Raw genomic sequence first — 19349 nt, 5'->3', positions numbered from 1 at the left:
GTGGAGGTGTTTATAGACTGAACTATTCAGAAGTTTCAATCTGAACAGCTTGGAGCCTGTTTGGAGGGAGAGGGGGAGTCTGATGCTTTCTAGTTTGTCTTGTACTTTTTTTGGGCATTCTAAAACCAATACTTCCTTTTCAGATCTCCACATCAAAGAAGGTTAAATCTCCCTTTATTTCTTAAGTTTGCTGCCCACTGTAGAAAGTGTTTCTTTATCATGTATTGATTTCACAAATCAGGCAGTACAGCCTGGGACTGTAGCAGCTCTGCGCCCAGCATTTTGGTATTTATAGGTTCATTGCCTCATGATTTAGCATAAGCCTCAGTTTATTTCTTTTCACCTCTTGTATCCTGCCTGGGCTCTTGAAGATGTGCTGTGCATTACCTGACTTTGCTTTGTTTGTTGTTTGTTTTGTTCTCAGGAGTGAAAGTTACTCTGCTTCTGGAAGGCCGGAGAGTCTGAGCAGTCAGCGAGATCTCTTTGAGGAAAGAGGGGAGGAGTATTTGAATGCTTTTGACAAGAAGGCCCAAGCAGACTTTGACAGCTGCCTGTCTTCTCAGAGGATAGGCCAGGATCTCTTGTTCCAGCATCAGGAGAGTGTGCAGGAAGCCTGTCCTGCTGGTAGCCGCCATGCAAACCTGAGGCGTTCACCCCTCGAGCCTGATTTTATCCAAGCAGAGAAGAAGCCTGAATATAATGGTTGGGATATCAGCCACCATCAGAAACCTGCAGAGACAGCAGCAGAAGCTGCTGAAGAAGTGCCCCGGGATGAGCAGTCGTTCAGTGCTGACCCATGGAAGAAAGAGGGAGCCAGTACCAAACAGGCCACTGAAGAGACACCAGAGTGGGCTCCTGAGAGCCGCAGCACCAGCGGGCAGCACCAGGAGCAGATGGGCAGGACACGGCGGTCAGGCCCCATTAAAAAACCAGTCCTGAAAGCCCTCAAGGTGGAAGAGAAGGAAAAGGAGATGGAGAAGGTTAAACTGGAGGGAGAGGACAGCTCACGGCCGCTGAAGGAGAAGGCAGCTGCTCAGAAGGTAGAAAATGAGTCAGATGACTCTGCTGCCTTGCTGAACTCCACACGTTACCTGCTGGATGACAAAGGTTCTTCCCAAACCAGCCTTGCACGAGAGGCTGAGAAATCCCAGGAGGAAGAAGAGGAGGAGGAGGAAGAAGAGAAGCCAGAAAGAACCTGGGAGAGCAAACTATCCAGAGAGAGCAGTGATCTCCCTCCCACAAAAAGAAACAACTGGATCTTCATTGATGAGGAGCAAGCCTTCGGTGGCAGAGGCCAAGGGCGTGGGCGAGGGAGAGGCTTCAGAGAGTTCACTTTCAGAGGCCGAGGCACGGTGGTGAGCAGCAGGGGGGTCTACAACAACAACAACCAGAGGAGCAGCCGGGGCCGAGGGCTCCGGGAGTTCAACCAGCCAGAGGACTTCCCCAGAGGCAAGCCCCGGCGCCGGATTGCCAGCGAGACACACAGTGAGGGGTCGGAGTACGAGGAGCTCCCCAAGCGTCGCCGGCAGAGGGGCTCGGAGAACGGCAATGAAGGCTCTGTGCTGGACAGGGAGGACAGTGATTTGAAAAAGGGAGACTTCAAAGAGTCTTGGAGGTCCAACAAAATCTATTCAGATGATCACAATAGCCTGGATCCTAAGATGAGGGCTCCAAGAGCCTTTGGGAGATCACTGCCACCAAGGCTGAGCAACTCTGGCTATGGGCGAAGGGGGTTCATGGGTAAGGAGCCCACCCAGTGGCAAGGCAGGAGTGGGGGAGGAGGCTGGCAGGAGTACAGCCACACGTCTCCATCAGACACTTTTGGGAGCAGGCAGCAGTCTGACAGGGACTACATTCAGGATTCTTACAAACACACGGATTCCTTCTCCAGCCGGGTTTTTGATGAGAGTCATCTGGATGACAAAAGGCACTTTTTCCAGGAGGATTACTCAGCAGATCAGGAGAACATCGAGAACAGGCCCTTCAGGAGGCGACGTCCTCCCCGCCAGGACAAGCCCCCGCGCTTCAGGCGCCTCAGGCAGGAGAGGGAATCAGTTGGGCAGTGGAACCCCGAGGAGGGAGGCCCTAATCTGCTGCCCAGCCAGTGGCCAGGCAGAACCAAGCTGAGCAGTGCAGAGAAGAGCAGCATCTCGGGCAGACGCTCTCCTGAGCTGTCCTACCAGAACTCTTCAGACCATGCCAACGAGGAGTGGGAGACGGCGTCTGAGAGCAGTGACTTCAGCGAGCGGCGGGACAGAAGAGATGGAGCTCCAGAGAGTGAGGGCCAGCTGGAAGGTGGCCTTGGCACTGGGAGCTTGGGAGAGAAGAGAGAACTGGCAAAGAGGAGCTTCTCAAGCCAGAGGCCACTGGTGGACAGGCAGAGCCGCAAGGCTGAGCCGGCAGGGTTTGCAGAACAGTCTGTCAGGACTGGTGTGGGAGCAGCTTCCAGATATGAGAGCCAGCAGAATGGGACCCTGATAAAGAGCAAAAGGTAAAGTTGTTTTCTTATCTGTGATACCTGCAGATAAGGAGAGGACATAAACCCCATGTATTTTCTTGTTGTCACTTTTATTCACATTCTAGTGACAAAACTAAATCCTTTCCCTTCTTTCTGTGTAGGTCTCCAGAGGAAGGAGGAGGCCTTGGCAACACCAGTGGTGGGAGCAGCCACTCCATTTATAGCTTGGATAGGGCCTCCCACGTGAACTCAGAGAATGCAGAGGGGCCAGGTAAAAAGCCAGAGAAGGAGCACAAATCCACTGCACAAAGAGCAAGTGAGAAGGGAGAGGCCTTGTCACAGTTTGAACTGAGTTATGGAAGTGAGTGTCTTGATTCATTTGTTTAAGAGAGTAACATACTATGGCTGACTTAAAGCCAGACTGATTGAATCCAATGCAATTTTTAATACCAGGTTAGGAACTTTTTTCCATTTATTTACAGAAACAAGAAAATTCTTGTGCATCTAAATAGAAAAACATGGAAGGTAAAATTGCTAAATTTTAAACACAAGCTTTTCAGCCAGATCTGACAGTGTCTCTAATGTTACTTGTCTAGAAAATTTGTGTTTAGGGAGAATATTTCTGTATTTCTCTCTAAGATGCTAGCGTATTTTTAGGCTTGAAATTCATATTGTGTGAAGGAAGTGCTTAGAGGCTGAACTAATGGCAGGGAGGCAAGAAATTAATATCTCTGAAAAGAGAATTACTTGAATTATCACATAGCTCCCTTTCCCAAGCTTTCTAGCTGAAGTGTGCTCTTCTTGAAACACAGGAGACAGCAAAGTCCTGCAAGATAAAGTGTCTGGTAGATGTCAGCAGTCTACATGATTTTATTTTCAAAATGTAGCTGTGATGTTGCTGGTGAACTTACTGTGGCATGGATCCTCTTTGGAACACACTGTTTAAATTATTGCAATTATAAAGCTCTGTGTGCACACACATGAGTGCTGTATTCTTCCCTGTGTGCTTTGTACAGGTACCATTATTGATAATCGGGTGTCAAACACAGCAGAAGAGAATGAAGTTGGTTCCATGACAGGGGAAGGCTTCATTGAGGTTCTTACTAAAAAGCAGCGTCGTCTGCTGGAAGAGGAGCGAAGGAAGAAGGAGCAGGCTGCTCAGGTGAGGAATGGGAGGAAGAAAAGTTGGACCTCTTACATGGTTTGGATTGCAGTCAGAGAAACAGGGCCCCAGAAGGTGTTTGTATGAACAGAAAACACAGTTGACAGTGCCAAAAAGTAGTACAGATCCTGGGCCCCAGAAACATACCTAGGGCTGCTGGTCTGAAAAGGAGAGTTTGATTTCTGACTATTCTTGGCTTGCAGCAGAATTGTTAATTGGGAGTTAAGTTTCTAGAGTGGTCTTTAGCCAAAGCAGCTTGGCTCTCTAAGCCAGCTGCTGTCTGTGGTTGGTGGGATATTAGGCAGCAGGAGCACTCTGTGTTGTTGCCAGAAGAAAATCTCACACTGCAGAGGGCAGCTCTTTCCAGTCTGGTTAGACTGGGACCCTCCCAGTCTGACACCTGTGCCTTTGCTGTCACAGGCACCAGCCAAGGCCCGCGTCCTTCAGTCGCGCATCCCGCCGCGATTCGCTAAGAAGCAGAACAGCCTGTGCTTGGAGCAGAGCGATGTGACAGTGGCTGGAAACAGCCTGGGTACAGAGATCTGGGAGAGCAACAGCCCAGGTAGGCTTGGTTCCTTTTGTTCCAAAGGGTTTCACAGAGCTGGAGTCCTCTGGGATGTGCAGCAAGGATGGGGTCCGTGGTTCAGAGGAGACAATCCTCTCTTGTCCGCTGGGACTGGGAGGGGAGCTGGTGGAGGTGTGGAGTAGCCTCTGTTCTAAGATCCACTGTTCAGCCATCCTGCTCCTATTTCTTGGGTCTTTGTTTCATGTCAAAATCCTACTATACAGCATTTTATGGCTAGTGGGGCTGGATCTACTTGAGACTTTTTGTTATTTTGCTTTCCTCATTTTCTCATCTCTAGCCCTGAACAGCTAATGCCTCCCTTGTTTCTCTCTGACCGTTCTCCCTTTATTATGTTCCCTGAGAAATCTCCTCCCTGTTCTCTACTCATTCCTCATACCCTGTGTTCTCTGCTGCATCATGTCTCAGATGTCTGGGCAACACTTAACTTCCTGAGGTGGTGAAAATACCCTTTCTCATGTCTAGAAATGGAAAGTTGATGGTGTAATGTGTACAGGGTGTGCTCATAGCTGTGTTTCAAGCAGCTGAACCCTGCCCTCCATTCTCTTCCAGCACTTTCTGTTCAGTCTCCTGGCAGTGATTCCTGGAGCAAGCCTGTAAATACCTTTAATGGTACTGAGTCTAGCACCGAGGTAAGTGGCACCTAAGGTGCCCCTCAGGTATTGTGTGTATAAAGTATTAATGCAGGTGGCTTTTATGCTTCCCATTGCTCCATCTGTGCTTAGTGACTCTCAACTCTGCTTGTGCCATTTTAAAGTCTTTGCAGTTTTAATTTAAGCTTGATGCTGTTCAGATCTTGACCTAGAGAGCTGAGCACTGCTTGGTGGTGTTGTGGGTATAAATCTGGATTAACTGTGTGATAGAGCTATTCCAGAGTTATGCTCATCACTGGGTGCAGACTATGGTTGAAGAGGGTGGAATCCCATAGGTCCTGTTTGTGTCTTATGCCTGTGAGCAGCGTGTAGCTTTAGCCTTGATGCAGGGAGGGCAGATGAGTTCCTGAACACCTCTGGAGACCAAGGGTTCAGATTTGGTTTGGGTCACATATGAAGCAAGTTTGGCAATCTCAGCCTAGTTGTTCTGTGGGACACATTTCCTTACTCTGAAGCCATGGTCTGGCTGCTGCCTCAGTTCATCTGTCTCGGGGCTGGGTAGAGCTGAAGGAGCAGCCAAGGGGTGCTGCAGGTCAGGCACAACTCCTTTGCAGTTAACCAGGATAGTGATTTGAAAAAGTGACATGATCTTGCTATTTTCTGGGGTGTTTTTTCCTTGGTGGTTGGAGTCTGGGACTTTAACACATTTTGTGCTTTGCATAGCAGGGATTTAAGGGCAGCCAGGGGGACAGTGGCATTGACTTGAGCGCGGAGTCTCGGGAATCCTCTGCCACCTCCTCTCAGCGCAGTTCTCCATATGGCACCCTCAAACCAGAGGAGATCAGTGGGGCTGGCCTGGTGGACCCAAAGCCTGACTGCCAGAAGGAGCAAGTGCAGAAGCAAACTGATAAAAAGGTAATCTGGATTGGCAGCCAAACCAGAGTGCAGAGTGAGAGACCTTGTGAAGTGGTTGTGTTGTTCTTGATAGTGTTTTTAAGGCTTGAGGTTGGGTTATTTGGTCTTTGTGTCTCAGCCTCTTTGCTTTCCTGTTAAGGATTCAGATCAAGGCTCAGGACAGAACAAGGAACACAAGCCTGGACCAATCGGCAACGAACGCTCCCTGAAAAACAGAAAGGGTTCGGAGGGAACGGAACGGCTGGAAGGGAATATTCCCCCTGTCAATGGGGTGGAAATTCACGTGGATTCTGTGCTTCCTGTGCCACCCATTGAATTTGGAGTAAATCCTAAAGTGAGGATTGAATTTCATTTTATCTTCTTGGTGATTTGATCTTGTTGAGATATGAAAGGTGGTTTGAGGCAGAAGGATTGTTTAGAGGAAGCTTCCAGCTGTAGGTTTGCCTTAGATTTCATTACTGACACAGACCAGGATGTCCTGGCAGGCATGTAGTATCCACTTGGAGATACTGTCCCAAGGACCAACTGGGGTGGTAACAGAGGTGAGGGACAAAATCACAGCCAAGCTGTTGTGTGCCTCTGGGGATTGCCTGCTGCTGAGTACTGAGAAGTGTTTTCTGTTTCCAGGAAGGCTTACTGGAGATCAGACTTTAGTTTGTAGTGTCATAATTCAGGCTACAGTCATTAACCATGAAGAGCAGAGGGGGTGGCCCATGGACCTGGATTTGAATTTTATATGTTTTGCTTTTTTCAGGACTCTGACTTCAGCTTGCCACCTGGTTCTGCCTCTGGCACTGCAGCTAACCCTGTCACCAAACTGCAGGATGCCTTGGCCAGTAATGTAAGTATTTTTTTTCTTTTGAATTGATTCATTGGACATACTCTTTCGGTAAACCTCAGATGCCTCCAAAGAGAACCAAGCATGTTTGCATCTGGTCTGGTCTCATATTTCATGCTTAGGCAACATGTCGCTGAAATCCAAAATGGGAATCTCATGATACCTTGGTGAAATGAGTGTCACAGCCTCAGATGTAGAAATCAACTTTATTATTATTGTGACCTGTGTAAAGCCATCTCTGGGATCACCAGTCTTCCCCTGAGATGCACAAGTGCTAGACATGGTCATGATTCAGAAAGCGATATGTTTAGACCCAGACTGCTCAGCTTCCTCAGAAGGTTTCATCTGCCCCAGCAAGGCAGAGAACTGTAACATGGTGGACAGGCCTTTTTGGAGGTTTCCCAGCTTATTCCAGCCATCTGGGTATTTCATCATTCTGTATGAAAGAGTGAGCACACTGAAAGCTCAGCTGGTAGCTCAGCTGTAGGTAACAGTGTGGGACACAAACAAAGCTGCTTTTGAAATGTCTTCAAGTTTGTAGGCTGTTTGGTTTTGATTTTGGAGATTTGCCTTAAAGAGTGTTTCTTTTCAGAAACAGGTTATGTCTGAAACTTAGGTAGTTTCTAAATATGGGACAGGAAGAACTCTTCTGCAAATGAAAGTTACTGGATCAAACTGATGTTTGAATGGAGGCTGGTATAGTCCAGCATAGAGGAGTGTCTTTGCACATAACCAAAGCTTCCTTTATTGCAAGAGCTGAATGGATCCCAGTTGAACGTGGTACTTGGCTCCTGCAGTACCACTGGGGACTGAATTCTTAGACATGCAGTTACTGGAGCTGCCCAGCTGAACCTCTGTCAGCCTTGGTGGCTCATAATGTTTTCCTGAGAGTTCCAAATACTCACCTTCTATGACTCTCCCCTCAGGCAGGGTTAACACAGTCCATTCCCATCCTGCGAAGGGATCATCACCTCCAGCGCTGCATCGGCCTGAACCCCATGTCCTTCCCCACTGCAGACCTTACTCTTAAGGTAAGGAAGCTCAGGGTGTGTGGATACCATGTCTCTCTGAGCAGATAGTGAGGGTGGGGAGATCTTTACCAGAGTATTTTGCTGGGTATTGCTAAACTTTATTTAGCTTTTGTAAAAGTTGTGCATATATGGGCTATTCAACATGAGTGCATTCAGGTTTTAAATCCTGAATGCAGGAAGTCCTTGCCAATTGTGGAACCTATGCAACAGAGCTTTCCTATTTCAGTACTGGGTAAGGTGGCTGCTCAGGGATCCTGGGAAGCCTGATGGTGTAAAGAGAGGGGAAAAACCAAACAAAGCTCAAGTATACAAACAAGAACAGCAACAAAACCAAATAAGCCAAAACAAAAACCACCTTGACCCCAAACCTGAGAAGCTCAGCAAATACTAAGGGGTTGGAGTGTTTGTGAAGGATTCTTGTCCATTAGAAATGGTTATAGAATCCCCTAACCTCAGACCTGTTAGCTTTCCACTATGTGCAGTGAATTTGAGCTCACAGGAACAGAGGAGCAGCTGTAGGCTTTGGTAATGCCCTCCCCATTTGAACTGTCTGTAGTTAATGTTCCTTGTTTCCATAGATGGAGTCTGCTCGTAAAGCTTGGGAAAACTCTCCGAGTTTACCAGAACAGAACTCCCCAGGAGGTGCAGGCTCAGGCATCCAACCTCCTTCCAGTGTTGGAGCTTCCAACGGTGTCAGCTACAGCTCTTTTGGTGGAGTTTCTATGCCTCCTATGCCTGTGGCATCTGTAGCACCTTCTGCATCTATTCCAGGTACCTGCAAACTGCAGCAGCATTTGCATTGTCTGATGGTTATCTGGAAGTCATCCTCTGGTTCTAATAGATGAGAGCATGGAGAGCTTCTGTGTAGAGTAACTGGCTGCCTGGTGTTTGACAGATTGTTAACTCAGGCAAGACAGAAAGAGGGAGTGTTCCCTCTTTCAAGAATGTGAGTGGTGAAAGCTTAATACAAAGACAGCTTTCCCTGTGTAGTGGCAAGTCTCTGATGTCTCAATAGATCTTGCTTACCTTTTACTGTGTGCCCAGTAGAATAGAAAGAAAGAGACTGTGGGGCTTCAACAGTCCCAATGTCATTATCAGCCATTCCTCTGCTTGCTTTATCATTGAAGTCACAGGTTCTGGGCACCTTTTGCTTATAGCAGAACAGCAACTGGCTTATAGCTCATAGAACTCTGGGAGGGGGGAAGGTGTTGCTGTATTTTAGTTAAAGAAAAAGCTTAACTCAGTCATGTTAGTGTGTGTCATTAGGGTGAGCATCTGGAAAGAGGAAATATACTGGGATTCTCTCCATGGGATGACTCTTGGGTCCCAAAGGGCTTCTCATGTATGCACTGTTTTTCTCCTGTCTCAGTTCAAGAACAGAGTGAAATGTGTAGTGACTGTGTTATTAGCTTTCACTTGATAAACAGATTGTTCCAAGTCAGGTGATTTCCTTCCTCACCCACCCCTAATCTTTCTGCTTAATCCTGTGGTTCAGATCTGCACAAAGGCACAGGAGTGGCACAGCAGTTAGTAATTGGTGCCACCCTTGGGGTGAATATGGCTTCTAGATCTCATGTGTCAAGGCCTTAAACACCGTGTTTGCTCTTAGCTGCAAAGATGAGATGATTGCAGAGCAGATTTCTGGCATTTAGTTCAGAGTACAGGTTACCAACTTCTGAACTGCTAGTGTCTGACTCTTCTGTGGAGGTGGGAAACCTGGGTTTACATTTAGCCTCTTACAGAAAGGTATGATTAATTCTCAGCAATCCTGCTACTGCTGATGTTGGTATGTGGATTTAGGAGCTTTACAGACTCTTCTGAATGGGTGCTATGTTTGTGTTAACTTGCTGAGAGGTAGGAAATAGTCCTGACCTGAAGATCTGTGCAGTCTACTGTGCCTGTACCTTGAATTTACAGCCTGCCTTTTCTGATGTCCAGGTAACCATATTCCACCCCTGTATCTGGATGGCCACGTGTTTGCCAGTCAGCCCCGCCTGGTCCCTCAGACGATACCTCAGCAGCAGAGCTACCAACAGGTAAGGGAGCAATTCAGCTTGCAAGTGGTATTTCAAGGATTCTTCATGGTGACATTTAAGAAACAAGGAGTAATTTTTCACTTTCATAGCCCAAAGGAACCTAGATGTGGCTCCCTTTAGGTTCTTTGAATGCTACTTCCCAGTGGGTGTCAGAGTTTAGTGAAACTGAAGGGAGGGAATTGAGTTCTTCCCCTTCTGTACCAGAGCCCTCAGACTGGTTTTAGCTGAGGCCTGTGTGGGACTTGATAGGGCTGGGGGGAGCTCCTTCAAGGTAGAGTACAGGCAGATGAGAGCTGGGATTGTCACTGTCTGCTCTGTGTGAGGAGCAGGTTGGTTCTCTCATGTCCATCAAATGCCTCTTGCAGGCATAAACCTCCGGGTGCCTTTGCAGTGTCTTCTCTGGCAGTGCTGCTGTTCTGGGGAATGATGCAGGGCTGGGTAAAGGCCCAGTGTTGGTAATTGTCACTGCAGATTGACTCATGCAGGAAACTGATGGGTTTTTAACAGCCATGGAGAGTTTTTTGCTCCATTGTACCTCTCATTAATATTAATTTCTTCTACAGGCTGCTGCTGCTCAACAGATTCCCATCTCCCTCCACACATCCTTACAGGCCCAAGCTCAGCTTGGACTGAGGGGTGGTCTGCCTGTTTCCCAGTCCCAGGACATGTACAGCTCCATACAGCCCTTCAGGTAACTGCTTCCTGTTTTCCTTTTCTTGTGGCTTGCTCTCTTATGTTCCTGATGTCTGATCAGATCAGATACCCCACACTCATCTTCCCTTTCCCCTTTGTTCAAATGCTGTTTCCTTCCCCTTGTAACAGTGCCAGTGTAGGGAGCATGAGACTGAAAAATCTGAATTAGCACTTAGTGCCTCAAAAGCCTAAACACTGAGGTTTAAAAAATAAAATCTTTATTTGCTAGAGCTGTTGGAATATTTAACGTCTGATTTTTTTCCTGCTATGCAAAACTGCTGCAGACTTTAGGTAACCTGAATCTTCCCTTAACTGCGAATCCACAGATTGTTGTATGGGATATTGAAACATAAATGTTAGATACTACACAATGTTGTTCTGTTGAATATTCTGGCAACACAAGGACATGTTTGTAAAAGCTTAAGAGTGGATGTAAAAAATCCTGGTAACTAAAATGGAAAGTGGTATCACAGCTTGTATCCAAGCTGTCAGTTTAGTTGTCTGAGAGCTGATGGCAGGCCAGATATGGCTTGGCAGGGTGTGTTTGTACAGTCTCCAAAGGTTTTGTGCATAATGACTGAAGCATGTTTTTATTCCTGCAGGTCTCAGGTGTACATGCACCCCAGTCTGTCCCAGCCCAGCACCATGGTCCTGACAGGAGGCACTGCTCTGAAGCCTCCATATTCCGCCTTCCCAGGCATGCAGCCCTTGGAGGTGGTGAAAACCCAGTCTGGGTCCCCCTATCAGCCCATGAACGGCAGCCAGGCACTGGTTTATGAGGGGCAGATAAACCAGGCTGGTATGGGAGCCTCCCAGATGATGGACTCTCAGCTCACACAGGTTAGGAGCAGGACTGGCGAGCCACTCCTTTGGTCCAGGCTAATTCACAGCCACTTGTTTCTGAGAATGGGTTGTAACATGTCTGTCTGAACTAAACTCTTGGTAAAGAGGCGGAAGAATTCCCGAGACACTGTTCTGTGAACCATGGTTTCACATATGCAGCACCTTATTTGATGAGATGGTTGCTAATACCTTGTCTGTCCCTGCTGAGATGTCGTTTTGTCACTTGGAAGTCAAACCTTCCAGTGCTGCATGCATAGGAGGCCATGATGCAATGGTTGTCCTAAAAGCACCTCTTCTGAGAGCCAAATCCCAATCATCTCTCCCATCACCTCAGCTTCCAGGGCAACTAGGAACTTGTATTAAAGGCTCATCCGTCTTCTCAGTTCATTTGTCGTCCAACTCTTATTTACAACTTCAGCTGATCTGTTTGGCAGAATCCTAACAGGAATTTCAATGTGTGAAAATGTTTTAATAAAGCATGGTTCACATAAAAACATTGAATTCTACTGTGAGCATAGCTGTGTTTGTGGGCATGTGCTCTGATTTTCTGGACAAATTTGATAATTTTATTAAACTCATCTTACGTTTATCTTGTGCAACTTGTTAAGGTTTATTTTTTGTTTCAGAGGGATTTTTATGTTGTGACTGACGTAAAGAGTTAATCCTGAAAGTAACTTAGGTGAGGAAAATACAGAGAACCCCTGGCAAAGTAAATATTTGAAGAAATGCTTTATCCATCATAAGCAAGTAACTTGGTTTCTTTTGCCAGCCTTAGATCGGTTATTTATTTATTCTAAACTGTTGATGGAACCTCCCAAATCCAGCAATTGTGAGAAAATCAGAGGGAACAGGAGGTGCCTCAGCACCTCAGAGCTACAACAGTTTTTGTAATTGCTCTTGATTATGTCCATCATTGGTTTGAAGCTGCCTGTGAAACATGGGGCTGAGGTCCAATCCTCAACAAGTTTTGGTGTAAGAGTGTAGGAGATTTTCAAAGGTGAAAACAAAGCACCTGACACTGCACTGTCTGACACTGCCATTGTATGAAGGGAAAACAGACCCATGAAGTGACCAAGAGGAAGACTGGGAAACTGGGCTCTAGCAATGGAGGAAAGCCCCCATCCACGGGCAGTTAGGTTAACTTGATGTCATGTTAAAAACCCAGCTGGTAAGGGTGTTGGCAGCACTGCCAGAACATCCATTTCAGGGTGAAAGTCCCTCTGCTACGGTCATGTGTGTTTATTCCGTGCCAGGCTGCGCTGTTTGGGAGCTTCCTTTTGGCAAGGCTGTGCTTTCAGGGTATTGGGAGGCAGCATGTCAAACACGAGACTGTTACTGCCATTGAGGTAACCACATGTCCTTGTCACACAGCTGACAATGCCTGTGCCTGGCTCCCAGCTGCCTCTGCCCCGCTACGGCTCTGGCCAGCAGCCCCTGCTTCTGCCACAGTCCATCCAGCTTCCTCAGGGGCAAAACCTGCCTGTAGGAGCTCCCCGAAGAATCCTCCCTCCTGGATCCCAGCCTTCTGTTCTTGCTGCCAGCAGGGAGGTAAGGATTAACTCCTGGTGCTGCTCATGGCATTCAGTAACCCCTCCTGCGTTGAAGTTTTACTCCTTGCTTGTCAAAGGGGAGAATGGCTTGTTTGGGATCCTTAAATATCCAAGCCAAGGATTGCTGTTAAAATGAGGGAATCCTTTTTCCCTCATCTCCAAAGTGCAAGCCAGCAGTTTTCAGGGTTTGTTGCTGGTCATCATTCTGTTTCCAGGGAGCCACATCCTGCTTTGATCCAGTTTGGAGTCTCCAGTTTTATTACATGTTTACACAGGTTTCCCCAGAGTGCTTGAGGGGTGGTGAGCTCCAGACACAGTTGGAATACTGCCCAGATATTTCACTCTGTTGTGAAGCTTGTCCATTTGAGTAGGTATATTAATGTCATGTCTGGTTTGATGGATTCATATCATAAGTTTGTCTTACTATAGGGGAGAGAGAGCACAGCAGTTAAATTCCAGGTTCTGTATTTGCTTGTGCTGCTGGCTTGGTGCTTTAATACAAACAGATTATTTCACTTTCTTCACCTGAAAAAATATTTCTTCTTTTAATGGGCATGATGGGGAGAAGGGCAAAGATTTGGCTTAAGTGTTTATATGAAGTAAAGAGTGATTTGTGAATGCAAAGATGATACTCTCTCTCACTCATTTTCCTCTGTAGTCCTCCCAGATGGAAATGAAAGGGTTTCATTTCTCCGATGGTAAACAGAGCATGTCCTCCGGAGGGTCTGTACCATCCCCACACACGTACAGGTGAGACATTCACAGAACTTGTGCTCCTTAGGATGGGAGAGAAATGTGTGGTGCACCCATCATGCCTGTACAAGATCCACCTGGGTTTTCATGCCTCACTTCAGTCCAAATACTCATATCTAAGTGCATGGTCATGGCTTTCATTTTGGGTGTGGGCCAGTGTGTGTATTCGACCTGGTGCTTTGTGGGAAGTGCATGAAGTTACTTGTTCACTGAATCTGAGAGACAGGTTGGAATTGGTGTGTGCTTTTGTTCCTCGTGGAGGTGGCAAATGTGAGGATCATTGAATAAATGTTTATGGTCCTGAAGATGGAGTGCTCATATCTACACACATCAGGTCATTGAGGCTTTTGAGACACTAATTTATTTTTTTTCTCCTAACCGACCCGTGTGTTGTCATTTGGAATGTGGAGCTCACTGATCTGCACAGCACAGATTTGTGCCCTGTCTATTGCTGCTTTGCTGTCTTTTTTTTTCTTTCACACATGAATAAGGCTCTCATTCCATTGTAGAATTTACTCCATGAATGTTGTCGACTCTTCGATTTCCAGGCCTAGCTCTGCCAGCCCCAGCGGGAAGCCGTCGGGACCAGCAGTGAGCATGGGCTCTGTGCAAGGACACTACGTACAACAGGTAGTGCACCCGAGTTCTTTGTGCAGCCCAAAAATACCTGCTCTTCTGCACTGTTGTGCTCATGCCTTGGGCTGCAGAGGAAAGGCAGAAAGGCCTGTGTAAATGAAGCTCCATGTGGGAGCTGGTATTTTCCCCTGGGTAGGTAGGTGTTTTACTGAGTCCAGGAGTAATCCTGTATGATTTGAAAGTCAGGAGAGATTAGTTCTGCTAAGTTCTACTGTGGAATTTTTATAAGTTACTTGCATTGCCAAATATGTGAGACACTGAGATTCTTAAATGTGAGGTGGTACAGGAGCAAATCTGATGTCTTGCATGAATGCTGGTCACAGTCTGCTTGTTCTGCCTGCCTAGAGGTGTCTGTCCTAGCTAATGCTTTGGTTTTTGTGTCACAAGGCAAAGCAGCGGGTGGATGATAACAAAGCCAGTCTGGGAGCAGTGAAGCTGCAAGAAACAGCCTCCACAAACCAGATGAAGCCAGTGCGCACAGGAGCGATCAAACCTCAGGCAGTCAAAGTGGAGGAGAGCAAGGCCTAGGAGCACCTCTGATGCCCAGCTGGTCCTGCTGCCTGAGAGGCACCACAGCTTAGACTGGACCCCACTGGATCTCCTGAAAATCTCACCAGATCTATCCCCACCCCACACTGACTGACTACAGCGACATCATTCAAGCCCCTCTCCCAACAAAGCAGTTTGAAACAGTGGATGTGACATTGACCTGCTTGCTTTAAAACAAACCGATCATGTGACTTTTAAGTGGCTTTAGCCATTTTTTTTTTTTTTTTTATTTTTCCCCTGCCCCATCCACAGGTAGCTGTGATTGCTCACTTGGCAAAGCCCGTCCTTCTCCTTCCCTACTTCTGTCTCAGCAGAGTGGCAACTGGGGGAGAGGGGTTTAGTTTGAGGTTTTTCATTTTAAAGGCAGCTGAGGTTTTTACAAAAAAGCTGTATCTTTGTTTATAGCAGAACTTTTATATGTTCTCTCATTCCCCCCTTCTTTCTGCTTTCCTCATTCCTTTCAGAAAATAATTCCTTTCAGCTAAAATGATGTTCTGACAAAACTCCGCTCAGTTTTGTATATGGTTCTGTTGAGAGTTCAAGTTTGTTTGGGTGTATTTCCCCAGATGATTTAGCCTTTCAGACTATTTGATTAAAAAAAACAGGATAGTTATGACATTTGTCACTTTTTCCAGTATTTTTGTTTTAAGCTAGAAGTATTGCTTGCATTAGGAGGAAATGTGTACTAAAGACATGTAGTGCGTCAGTGCATAAATCCTGAAACTTGCACCACTTCAACACAGCTTTGGGGTGCTTCGTGCACAACAAAATTTGACATTTTCATTTTAAGGAAAAAAACTCAAACCACCAGATTTCTGTTGCATACAGATCTAGGTGTTTAATTTTTCCTTTTTGTGTGTTTCGGATTTTTTTAGTGACTGCAAAACTCACACCAATATGTAAATCATAGATTTACAAAATGTAACATTTGTTAGGAAAAAAAAAATTCTCCTCACAGCACATGGGTCAGAAGAGTTGGCTCTAGAGCCAACGGGTCTGTATGGACTACTTTTTGTAGTTGTGATGCTCTCTCATGCTCCCTGCCTTGGCTGCTCGAATTCTTTGTGTCTCCTGAGACTTGTCCTATATTGTTCATCCCTCGGGGCTGCTCCCCTAAGCTTTGCTCTTTTCCCTGAGTCTTGCTTTCTGTTCCTCTATTCCACGGCCTTTTGTAAAATTTGCATAGAAATACGTTGGTAAGGGAGCCCCTCTGCAAGGCACACTTGGAACCTCCTGTTTTGGGTTGGAAGCGCGTGGTTACAGAGGCAGGTTGGAATCATCCTTCTCCTCTCCTTCCCCAGGTGAACAGCAAAGGGTTCTTTACTCTGATGCAGTTGCATATAGTGTGTGTACAGCATTGTCACCTCACCACTCCTCTCCAGTATTTGATGATCTACACAAGGAAGATCCCAGTGGGAGAGGTTGGGTTTTATTTCTTTGGCTGTTTGGTTTTGGTTTGTGTGTGTGTGTGTGCGCGTGTGTACGTAGATTTTTTAGGATGGACTTAAAAGTTCCTGAAAGGGCTTGGAGTCCTTCACCTGATGGTAGTCTAAAGTAAAAACTACTTTCAGCTAACTTGGTTTGTGTTGTTTAGCTCTTTCAAAATGTAAAGTAGGCTGGTCACTCTGAAGTGAGGGACAGAACCATTTTTGGAGATGGTAGCTTGCTGACGGGCTGTGTGTCGGCCTCTGCTGGGTGGCAGAAAGTCATTTGGTGGTGGTTCCAAAGAAGATATTTTGAACAAAGAATGTATTGGGGAAGGGATCTGAAAGGTGTTCTTGTTTCTTTGTTTGCTTTTTTTTTTTTCCCCCCTCTTCCCTTTCTGGAAAAAGATCCTTTGTAACTTTGTAAGGATGCATTTGAAGTTTTAAGCTAGGCATAAATATGATTTTTATACAGTAGCTTTAAAGAGCTTAGAGACCTAAACTAGCTTAGGCATAGTAATGTCCCCTCTCCACAGGTGTCCCCATGGATCATGGCAGAGAACCCGAAGGGAAAGGGATAGGATGGTACTTTAAGAAAATATAAGAGCTCTTTTTTTCTTAGGTTTTATTGATTTTAATTTCAGAGCAGAGTGTGCCAGCATCTCTCTAGCATCCTCCTTAAAGTACAGGGTTTGAGATTTAGTGACAAATATTTCCCCAACCTTCAGACATCTCTCAGATCTGCATCCTCATCTGCTAGTCCTGCTCCCATTGTTTTCCAAAGATTGCACCTCCAGTAAGTCATCCCAACCTCGTTTCTGTTTTCTCCCTTGAAATACCATTAACAGCAGAATTGTCTGTTTGGGATTTTTTTTATTATCCTTCTGCCCAGCTGGCCCTAGCTAATATGAGCCCAGAATCTAACTAATGGCTAAAGAGACTTACCTGAGCCCCCCTCTTCTCATCTCTTCCCTACTCTAGACACACTACTTCAGCTTTACAAAGACACTAACCTCCTTCCTCCCACCTGTGTGACTTCAAAATGGTCAAACGTGTTGGAGAAACTGGGTTATTGCAAGATCCAAGTTACTGCAGTCCCTCTGGTGTAAATGCCATCAGAACTACAAAACTTCCTGTTGAAAAAGGTCACCCTTGTTTCTCTTTTAATCCCTCCATTCCTTCCCCCAACAGAATAAAACACTAGAATTTATTTATACGTATTTGATGTTGTAGGTCTAGGTGAAAAAGTAATTGTTTCACTGCTCTATTTATATATTATGTCTGAATTATTCTGTGCAGGAAAGGCCAAGAAATGCATGTGAGCTTCATTCCATTTCTCAACTTTGCGTGACTGTCAGCTGCAGTTGGCAAGACTCTCTCTCACTTAGTGGAGTTTTGTGTGATGGAAAGCAGTTTTAGAGCCCAAATTTCTACGGTGCAATATCCTTCTCTGGCATATATTTTTGCTTGTTTGTTTGTTTGTTTGTTTAAAGCTAGTCCAAGGTTAGTGCAGTTTGTGGTGCTCTGGAGTCAAAAGGAAAAGCCTCTGATCCTCAAAGGAGCAGAAATGCCAAGGGAGCTGGAATGCTGATAAAAATCCAGCGTGGAGAGGAGGATGGAGATGCACAGAACGTACCAATATGGTTGCAGAGGGTCCTTTAGCTTGCTGTCTGCACTGCTGATGGGTTGATTCATTGCTGATTTATTCCTTTGTGAGTTGCTTTTGCTTTGACTGGAAGTCAGCTACCAAATTGCAGGCTCCTGCTGGGAAAGGTGGAGCCCATCTTTCCAGCAGCAGCAGTGGGTGAAGCAGGAATGTTCAGAGGCTGACTGCTGCTCGTGTTCAGCAGAGGGTCTGAAGCACCTGTGTGCTCAGTTCCCTGTCACACAGTGAGTCATGGCCAGCTCCAGTCAGTGCTGCTTTCCTCACCACTTCTGCTGTTAACTCTTGATTTAAAAACAAATCAACATTGAAGTCTGGGAAGAAAAAAAAAAAAAAAAAAAAGTGGGGGAAAAAAAGGCACTCCAGTATATTTTAAATATACAAGCAGAAGCAGCACAGTCACCAGTGCCACAGGTATTGCTGTTGATGTTCCATAGCTTGCTCCTGGCTGTGCCAGCTGTGCAGTGTCAGCACCTCTGGATGTGTTTGCTGCCCGTTGCACTCCCGTGTGTGTGGCATTCACTCCATCAGCACCTTCCTTGCAGGAATGCTGCAAAGCCACAAGCTGCCTTGTGGTTCCTGTGTATTTATAGATAGGTATTCAAATTGAGCCCAGTGTTTTTGCTGTGTCTCACCTCTTGGCTACTCCAGTCACGTTGCAGCCAGCACCCCTGCATGCCAGGACCTCCTTCTGTTGCATTTTCTTAGACCTCCTTTTTGCTCCAGGCTGGTTAAGCACAGGTTAATTCCTTGTAGCACTGGTTATTTTTTATGCAGCAACCCAGTTTCTTCATAAGAAAGTTGCATTTGTGAATAAAATTTAATTTAGGACAGCCACCAGCGTGCTTAGTTGTGGCCCATGGACAGAAAAGGTGCATTTTGCTGAAGCTTAAAAGAGACAGTAGAGTCCAGCTGTTCTTGTTTATTTTAATTCAAAAACCACTGGGTTTTCCAGTGGCCATAGACACTCCCTTGGTTTAGTGGCTTGTTCTGGCTGCTCCAGATGTCCCCAGGAATCACAGCTGCAGCAGTGAGGCGCTCACCCTTTAGCATGTCTCGAGGCATTGTCCTTAGCTGGAATCCTCCCTCTGGTTCTGTATAAATTGCATTTGTTGTTTCTCAAGGGGATATTGTCCTCCTTAAAGCTTTTAACTCCCATGACCTGTATAGTAAATTTTTTTTGGCCTTTCCTCTCTTTGTCTTTTCATGTAGACCAGATATTTGAAAGGGCAGACGATGGATAATTGTGTAACGTGCAACCTTGTTTATATTTTTTGGAAACTTTTACTCGGACCGGAATTCGAATCACGGAATCACCAGGCCAGTTGCGGCACACTCTTTATTGCCCTTCTCCTCGTTTCAGTACCTATTGTTTCTCCTTTCAAATATGTGATTGTATTAGCTCTTTCCATATGAAAGAATTCTCCTTATTTAAATAAAAAAAAAATTAAAAAATAAAGCAGATTATGCTTTTCTCAAATCCCCCAGTCCCTTGTCTGGTTCTTTTAGTTAATAAAAATAATAATAAAAAATAAAACACCAAAACAAAACCAAAAAATACCAAAATAAACAAAACACAAAACAAAAAAGCCCAAGGTTGTTAAAGGTTATGTGAATGTCCC

General features: G+C 45.9%; 1 protein-coding gene across 13 annotated transcripts in view; it reads left to right on the top strand.

Moving 5' to 3' along the window:
* The window catches only part of PRRC2B (proline rich coiled-coil 2B), a 46272-nt gene extending 27065 nt beyond the window's left edge, over positions 1-19207 (top strand). For 5 of the 13 annotated variants that reach the window (XM_056504899.1, XM_056504898.1, XM_056504900.1 and 2 more), the window contains exons 16-32: positions 425-2491; positions 2620-2819; positions 3475-3620; positions 4041-4182; positions 4756-4835; positions 5520-5711; positions 5851-6045; positions 6466-6552; positions 7476-7580; positions 8159-8351; positions 9519-9616; positions 10180-10307; positions 10912-11149; positions 12524-12700; positions 13361-13452; positions 13965-14085; positions 14479-19207. In XM_056504899.1, the coding sequence (XP_056360874.1) occupies positions 425-2491; positions 2620-2819; positions 3475-3620; positions 4041-4182; positions 4756-4835; positions 5520-5711; positions 5851-6045; positions 6466-6552; positions 7476-7580; positions 8159-8351; positions 9519-9616; positions 10180-10307; positions 10912-11149; positions 12524-12700; positions 13361-13452; positions 13965-14085; positions 14479-14619 (4402 nt within the window). In that variant the 3' untranslated portion in view covers positions 14620-19207. Of the gene's footprint in view, positions 1-424; positions 2492-2619; positions 2820-3474; positions 3621-4040; positions 4183-4755; positions 4836-5519; positions 5712-5850; positions 6046-6465; positions 6553-7475; positions 7581-8158; positions 8352-9518; positions 9617-10179; positions 10308-10911; positions 11752-12523; positions 12701-13360; positions 13453-13964; positions 14086-14478 lie in introns of those variants that run through there. The other 8 variants (XM_056504906.1, XM_056504905.1, XM_056504907.1 and 5 more) reach the window with 6 other exon arrangements.
* Positions 19208-19349: the final 142 nt, after the last annotated feature.

Source organism: Oenanthe melanoleuca, chromosome 17, assembly GCF_029582105.1.
Source record: "Oenanthe melanoleuca isolate GR-GAL-2019-014 chromosome 17, OMel1.0, whole genome shotgun sequence".
In the NCBI taxonomy this organism is placed as follows: domain Eukaryota; kingdom Metazoa; phylum Chordata; class Aves; order Passeriformes; family Muscicapidae; genus Oenanthe; species Oenanthe melanoleuca.
The sequence above is the reverse complement of the archived record's forward strand: the minus strand, read 5'-3'. Positions and strand labels throughout refer to the sequence as shown.